Genomic DNA, 8,072 nt, shown 5'->3' on the forward strand with positions numbered 1-8,072 from the left:
AGTGAAAGAGAGAGAGAGAGAGAGAGAGAGAGAGAGAGAGAGAGAGAACCCTCTTACCAGGACACAACATGGAAGTACTGCTGTTTAATCAGGCACAGCATACAGATCTGTACCTGTCTCTCACAAAAGGTGATGGATATGTACCTGTCTCTTCACCATGGATGAAGTCTGCTCACCGCTCAGGCCATCCATGCTCCCATAGTGCTAACATATCCAGTGCACCATATCAGAGCTATCCTGCACAAGGGAGAATGTGCATGAAGGTGACATGATGTTATGATTTTACATCTCCAAAGTGCTTGCCCCTTGCTTGAGTGCTCCAGCGGTTGTACCTTCAGTTTGAAGTGACTTTGTAACAGCCCTACTTCTCATAATAAAAAGAACATCCCTTTTGTTGTCCTTCAAGTAAACAAATACATGTCAAAAGGTGGACCGCTGAACCTGAGCACCAATATGACATACATACAGAGATTGTCAGAGCTTTAGCTGCAGTATGTCAGCAGAAAGCACGGAAAACATAGATATTGAGAGAGAGGTTGATATCCACATGCAAAACTCCAGCGCAGATGCTGTGGCGACCATACGTACAATTTGTCTTGTTACAGTGCGCCAGGTACTATTTTAGATCAAATGATTTTGATAATTCTGTGGTTAAAAAATATGTTTGTAGTGCTCTAATATCTGGCCATATACATGGCAGCCATATGGCACCTTAAGACGGGATGTCATTTCTATGCTGTCTAACATTCACAATCGATGTCAAATGGAGCCAGTTAATACAAATAGGACCACAGCCATACTATCTAAATATATACGACAATTTGGTGGTTAAACTCCATCAGAAAAAAATATATAGTAGATGACTATAACTTCCCACAGTCTATTACAAGATACATTTGAATGGGGAAGCCAAAATCATGTTTCGTTTAAAAATCATTGTACAATCACTAAAAGTGTTGCAGAAAATCAATGTGGATGCGAAACTAGGGTTAACATTTTCAAACCAACTTGGGTTAAAGGGGTATGAGAGAAGAAAATTGTTGCCAATTTGTTTGCAATGCATTCGAACTGTACGGGAGTTCTTTCTTAGTCTCTGACAAGCAGGTGAGATCAAAGTAAAAGTGGACAAAAGAGGCTCAGCGGTGATTTGTCAGGGGACGAGAGGCATTCCCGTCTGGGAAAGTGGCTGCAGCCGTGGCCAGACCCTCAGATCACTAGCTCACTAAAGAAACCAAGCCATGAGAAAAAGTACAGCAAAAAAGGTTCAAAGGTCACTTTGATTTGGTCTGGATTATTGGTAACTCCCTTTTTCTGCAAGGAGGCCAAGAAAAGGACCTGTGGCTAATAACCTTTGTAATGTCAGAAAATACCCTATTGTGCACTTTTTGGGGGAATTTGGGGTCAATTAAAAAAGAAGCCCTGAAATTCTTGCTTTCATTCTTCAAGTAAAAAGTTTCAAATGTATTTGTTGGTTGCACTTGATATATAGCATAGTGTTTAATAATTTGTCAAATGAATGATAACACACTTGGCTGCAATAGTTGGGTGTACACTTTCAGAAAAAAAAGGTTCTCGATGCTTGCTTCATATATGGCACCGCTAAAGGTTCTATATAAAACCTTTTTGCAGGGTTCTTTGATCAGAACCCAAGGGGTTCTTCTTCACTGAACCAAAAGTGGTTCCATTTAGAGCCCTTGGGCTCCATATAGGGTTCTATATGCAACCAATATCAGTTCTACGTATATATATATAGAACCTTAAGGGGTGCCACATATGTAGCAAGAATATAATGATTTTTGGTTCTATATGGAACCTTTTCTTCTAAGAGTGTGGTATATAGCGAAGCAGTCTTGCTAACACATTTAGCCAAATGGACCATGGGAGATGACACGTGGTTTAAAGGAATAATCCACTCATAAAAACAATATATATATATATATTTTTTAATTAGTCCATTGTTGACACACTCCCAAGCATGTTTTGCATGTCATGTTTTGCATCGTAAGATGCAAAACGGCAAGTTACAATTTGCTTTTTGAAAGCCCGATATCTTGAAAGATTGATTGCAGACATACAAAACATGTTGGGACTGTATCAACAGTGGAAGAATGAAAAACATACCAAAATACAGCTTTTGAGTGGATTATCCCTTTAACTTAGTTGTGGATAAAACTGGGGAATCATAACCAAAACACAACTCAAAACAACCAAATCAAGACATGTAAATCAAGCCGGACATTTACAGTTTGGTTCAGTTGTTAAAACTTGACTGTGCCCAACTTAAAGGGCTCTTTATTCCAAAAGGTTTGATGAAAGATAGGTCAAACACTGTGAAAGATACAGTAGGTCGTATAAAACCAATAGTGACTTTGTCACTAAGTTTGATAACAGTTTTATTACATTTTCAAACCATTTAATCATTTATAATCTCTAAAGTTTTTTTTTCAGAATAATTGAAGCATCAACCAGTCAGTCTATCTCTTCCTTCCTCTCCCTCTGTATGTGTGTGTGTGTGTGTGTGTGTGTGTGTGTGTGTGTGTGTGTGTGTGTGTGTGTGTGTGTGTGTGTGTGTGTGTGTGTGTGTGTGTGTGTGTGTGTGTGTGTGTGTGTGTGTGTGTGTGTGTGTGTGTGTGTGTCGTGCAAATCAGACTGTTCATACTGATTACTACTGAGATGCTTTGTGGGCTGCTATAGGCCATCATTAAAATACTTGCTGAAAGAAACAGCAGACCACATCTTAAGTGCCAGCAACCCACCGTCTGTCAGAATCAAGCCACATCAAGACAGTCTCTTAGAAATGGTCACCAGCACAACGCATGACATACATTGGTTGGCTGATGTTTTGGTATGTTGTCTGACTCGCAGGCGTCTACGATGCGCAATACTGAGTATGTTATATGGCCACCTTTCTATTGATTCAAGTAAACCTCTTATATTTGACAGACAGAGGTACCACAGTACGTATGGGAAGGGAGGGCAAATGAACAGTTCACTCCTTTAGGGAGTTTTGAACGATGGCCTTCGTCGCATTCTCTGGAGTAGCGCCAAAGGGCAGAGAGATGTGTAGATGGTGCTAATTACGAGAATGGTCATAATGTGACCAAGATGGAAGCAATTTAGGCAGTAGTCATTTCCGTGTTACTCTTCCGCCCACCGGCTGCAACATAGCCTAAGCCTTAATATTAGGAATAGAATAGCCTAGGACTTCACAATCTCAGACAGAGGGAATGAATGCGCATATTGTGCAGGAGGAGACAATAAAATTGTGGACTGCACTGGGGACTCAAACATTGGCTTAATGCCAATAATGGTACTTCTTTGCTTGTTCAAATATGCTGGAAATGTATCATGGCGAATAAACTTTTCATCTTTTGATTATAGAAAAACAAGTCGATAGTTTTAGGTCAGTAGTGAATTTAACAGTTTGCTCTCCGGGATGGCAATGATATGAAGTTCTGAGGATACCCGTCTGTGACAAAAGGAAGAATCCCTAAAGTTATTCTGTGGCTTGCCACGATCCGTCCCCGTGCGTTTCATGCCTTATTGGAGATAGGCGATGCTCTCCATCAGAGGCACATTGCTTGAAGTTTCCGTTGTGAAACGATCACAACAAAAGAAAGATTCGGGAAAATACTAAAGCTTATAATGATATATTGATTTCGTAATCTTTAATGACACCTGCTAGCGTTAATACATTGGTAGGACAGTCACTTGAGATATTTGGACCACCCTAAAAATGACTGAAATTAATATTTAAATAAATACATTTCAACTATTTGAGAGTGTGATAGTGGAAACACCTCATATATGTTAGGCTGGTTAGATTATCTGATCAAAATCCAATAGGAAAAAGTCTGAAATGTAACATCATTATGACAATAATTTACACAAACCGAGGGACTGGGCAAACAAATGAAATGCTCAGTTACATGTAATCTATCAAACCACTTAGACAACCCGTAGACTAATATTATAATATTGTGTGAGACACTATTTTAATATGGACCTAATAGGCGAAAGAAACTAAACCCTAAACGTTGGTTTACTGATCCCTGGGAGTGCTTGGTTAGGATCATTTAAATTATATAAAAGTTTGCAGATGTTTCCAATAACCCTATCTTTGAACCACGAACCAAACGTTTTGTTTTGTTTAAGACTCCTACCTTCACCTGTTAAACGGAATTGATGTCACTTGGATAGGCGCGCACGTCTTAAACCACAGTACATCATTTTGGTCTTTGGGATATTTCTAAAGATGAGTTCAGAGGGAAACTGCCATCAGATGGCTCGCTCTTTGTGATGCGGTTTTCCGCAATAAGCCACTGTGTGTAAATGCTGTGTAATTTTATCCACGCTGCACTCTCTTGATTCACGCAAGGCTGATACCTTGCCTCCCCCTTTCCTTTGTATCAATTGGTCGGAGTTCAGGCTATTGTCACTGGAAGGTTCTTTTAGATCTGTCCACGCTGTCGATCAGCGAAATCTCACGATAGGCTCCTTGTAGGATCCAGAACTTTTTACAATCCACTGTAGGGAGAGCAAAGGAGACGATAACCGCCAGGACGAGACCACACTGTTGTCAACGCACCGGCCCTAATCGACCACGGCTTCACCAGATCACTTCAGATAAAGAGACCGCAGAGGAACACATCTGCATGCCAATGTTTCGTGGGCAGGATCATTACGTTTTGCCATCACTACGGCAAAGGCATACGCCAACTCTTTAATGGGACCCCGGGGGCCATTTCTATCCATTCTTGTCAGAATCTTACGATATACAGCCATGCCACAATGGTTATAATTCAGTTCCTGTTGTTGCTGAGTTTCTTGGACCAAAGCAAGCAGGATTATCTGTCTCCGAGGCTTGCTAGGACTTCAGGGGCGCCTTGTGCCCGGGGCCAGGCGTGTGACCCAAGGCAGCGGAGAGATGCTGGGGGACGCGGTGGAGTCTACGAGCACCTCGGAGGAGCACCAAGATGCAGAAAACTTTACTGTGCAACTAAATATCATTTGCAAATACACCCAAGCGGGAAAATAGACGGTTCTCTTGAGGAAAACAACCAATTTAGTAAGTATAGGCTATAATACATGTTGTATTTCCTTTATATGTGTAGCCTACGCGTAGAAAAAAGGGTTATGGGTAGAACCAAACATGGTTATATGCTTGCTTTACATATGGCACCCCTTAAGGTTCTTCCAAGAACCGAAATTGGTTCCATATAGAACCCTATGAAATCAAAGGGTTCTATATCGAACCAATTTTGGTTGAGTGAAGAACCTCCGGCGTTAAAAGGGTTCTATATAGAACCTTTAGAGGTACCATAATATATGACGCACGCAATATAACCCTTCTTGTTTCTATCCAGAACATTTTTTTCTAAGAGCGTATATATTTTGTTTTATATTGAAGACTTCATGTGGTTAAAGAACACTGTTTGTTTCATAAGCATTTGAAAAACTTAATTATAACGGAAATATCTGTTGAATTGAATAATTTATGTTTTAATTGTGTGGCGCTGGAAGTATCATTCCATGCGATTTGGACTACATTTTCATTCATAGCTGCATTAGGTCAGGCATGCTCTTTATAAAACAGTATTCGCCTATGGGGTGCAGTAGTTCATATAGATGACAACACCGGTAGGTAAGCTGTCATACATGTGATGCAATATCTACCAAACTGATCACTTCCCACTGTTCCACACATAAACAGCCCCCCAGGCTACTTCATCAGGGTCACAATTACGGATAATTGGTATACTGAATGGTTTCCTCTTGCATATTTGACTTGGGCAGTGTAAATAATGTTTGTATATCTTTGAAAACGTGACCAGAGGACACTTATTAACTGTAGCATTTAAACACTTAGGCATAGTCACGTATCAGGCAATAGAGCGCCCATTAGCCAAACCCAAACACAAAATTGAGGCCTATTTACATATGAACATCATAATTAACAGACAATGAGAGACACAAAAGCTGGGTCGTAGCGGATGTATTTATCCAATCAATGACGATTATCCGAAACCACTGAATACCCTACATAGACTAATCAATGGGTGACGATAGAGCAAATAAACCCAAATGTAATATTTTTTAATCTCACAACTTCTAAACATCCAATTAGATCTTAATTTATCAAAGTTATTTGTGAGAAAATTGACTTTTGTGATGACATTACATACCCCCCAAAAAAGAAAAGATAAGCAGTCAAGCTATTTTTTTTTTAAATAAACATTTCATATACGTTGTGTTTCTACACCCGACACTTAACCAAAACGCATAACGTTTATTATCATGATATAGCCCAAAGTGTTTCTGTGCGTAATGGAGCCCGAGAACGCCGAAGCCTCTACACGTCATCCAAATGATAGCGTCATGAAGGACAGTACTACTACTACTACTCCTATAGTCTACTATAGCCTCGATGCAAATGTTATTCAGAATGTATTAATGCATAACATTTGGTGTCATCTTCTCAGGCATCATGGAGATCACAGCAGTGGATGTTGGAGTGGTAGCGATAAAGGGGATATTTTCCGGGAGGTATCTGGCCATGAATGATAAAGGACGTCTATACGCCTCGGTAAGTGTTGTCACATTTGCCAAGATACCTAGATATTCATTAAGAGGATTCGGGTAATAATGAGCGCTATTTGATTCCATCTATCCCATTGGGCTGTTTATCTTGCGTAAAACTGCACCAAACTGGAGGGATTTCCCTAAACAACATATCTTATATGAGGCTTGTGAGACTGCTCCAACTAATTGGTCACTGCTCTAGTTCTCAAGAGTTTGAAGCAACCTATCATCAATGCAAGGCATTATGATCAATCACATGGAATGTGTTTGTGTGGGTGCCTGTGTTTGGTTTTACTATCTTTGTGGGGCCCAGAAGTCCTCACATTTTGCTGGTCCCCACAAGGAAAAATGCTATTTTAGGTTTAGGGGTTTGGGTTAGTATTAGGGTTAGGGGTTAGGGAAAATATTATTTTGAATCGGAATAAATTGTTTGGTCCTCACAAGGATAGCAAAACAAAGGTGTGTGTGTGGATGTAGATGTCAGTGAATCAAGGAGGCCTATTTGAATAGCTTTCATGTGAAATTGTGATCTCATAGATTCACCTCTATTTGTGTATTGGTCCAATGTCATTAATGAAATGATTAATGAAAGGACTGATTGACTATGATGAAAGGTTGATTGAGATTGTGTTATCTTTCAGGATGTGTTCAACCAGGAGTGTGAGTTCCTGGAGCGGATTCATGAGCTGGGCTACAACACATATGCTTCACGACACCATTCCACCCTGCAGCCCCCTGCAGTGGGTGGCAGTGGCAAACGACGAGCCAGTGCCAAGCGGCAGTGGTATGTGTCCATCAATGGTAAAGGCCGGCCAAGGAGGGGCTTTAAGACACGCAGCACTGACAAAGCCTCCCTTTTCCTGCCTCGAGTGCTAGGCAATAAGGACCATGAGATGGTGCGAAAGCTCCGTGACAGCCAGAGGCCTCCAGCTGGACAGCAGAGTCCCACTATGGGCCGGGCTGAGCACCGGAGACGGAGACACCGGGCCCGTGGCAGAAAGGGCAGAACCAAGAGGCCTGGTGACTGACTGACACTCGCCACTGCCTGAGCAGTAGGCCCTATTTCTCCGCTGAGGAGCACCAGTTCATGGCACATGAAAATGACCAAAAACGGACTTACTGAAATATCTGTTTTTAGAAGGAGAAAATTTCACTTGGATCAGTCAGTGGCAGCAAGCTATACTTCATTGTACAAGCTCCCGCCATAATCCTTGCTTGAGATACATGCAACTCGAACCATCCCCCACAACTATTGCAATACCAACACAAGATTTGCCTGGGAATTCGAGTCAGGCACATACATCTAAAGTTAGATCTACCACTACACAAGTATGAAAGGATGATAGGTTTGGTGTTTGTTTTGTAAATACACGTGTGAATGTGACTAAAGTCAACACAGCTGGATATCTTCTCACTGTCGTATTACCTGGAAGAAGACAAGTTATTTTTGTGTTCTTGTGGAACTTTTTAAAGATCAGAATTAAACAAAC

General features: G+C 40.9%; 1 protein-coding gene across 1 annotated transcript; it reads left to right on the forward strand.

Annotated features, from left to right (window-relative positions):
- The first annotated feature begins 4,607 nt into the window (after positions 1-4,607).
- LOC109895291 (fibroblast growth factor 3) lies at positions 4,608-8,072 on the forward strand. The gene is made up of 3 exons (XM_020488908.2): positions 4,608-5,068; positions 6,483-6,586; positions 7,224-8,072. Exons 1-3 carry the CDS (start codon positions 4,792-4,794, stop codon positions 7,608-7,610), a joined length of 768 nt encoding a protein of 255 aa, XP_020344497.1. The 5' UTR covers positions 4,608-4,791; the 3' UTR covers positions 7,611-8,072.

Source organism: Oncorhynchus kisutch, linkage group LG8, assembly GCF_002021735.2.
Source record: "Oncorhynchus kisutch isolate 150728-3 linkage group LG8, Okis_V2, whole genome shotgun sequence".
Taxonomy (NCBI): domain Eukaryota; kingdom Metazoa; phylum Chordata; class Actinopteri; order Salmoniformes; family Salmonidae; genus Oncorhynchus; species Oncorhynchus kisutch.

Coding starts and splice junctions, on each gene's coding strand:
- LOC109895291 (XM_020488908.2), top strand. CDS start 4,792: ATGGTTATAATTCAGTTCCTGTTGTTGCTGAGTTTCTTGGACCAAAGC. Junction 5,069..6,482: donor TGAGGAAAACAACCAATTTA/GTAAGTATAGGC, acceptor TCATCTTCTCAG/GCATCATGGAGATCACAGCA. Junction 6,587..7,223: donor AAGGACGTCTATACGCCTCG/GTAAGTGTTGTC, acceptor GTTATCTTTCAG/GATGTGTTCAACCAGGAGTG.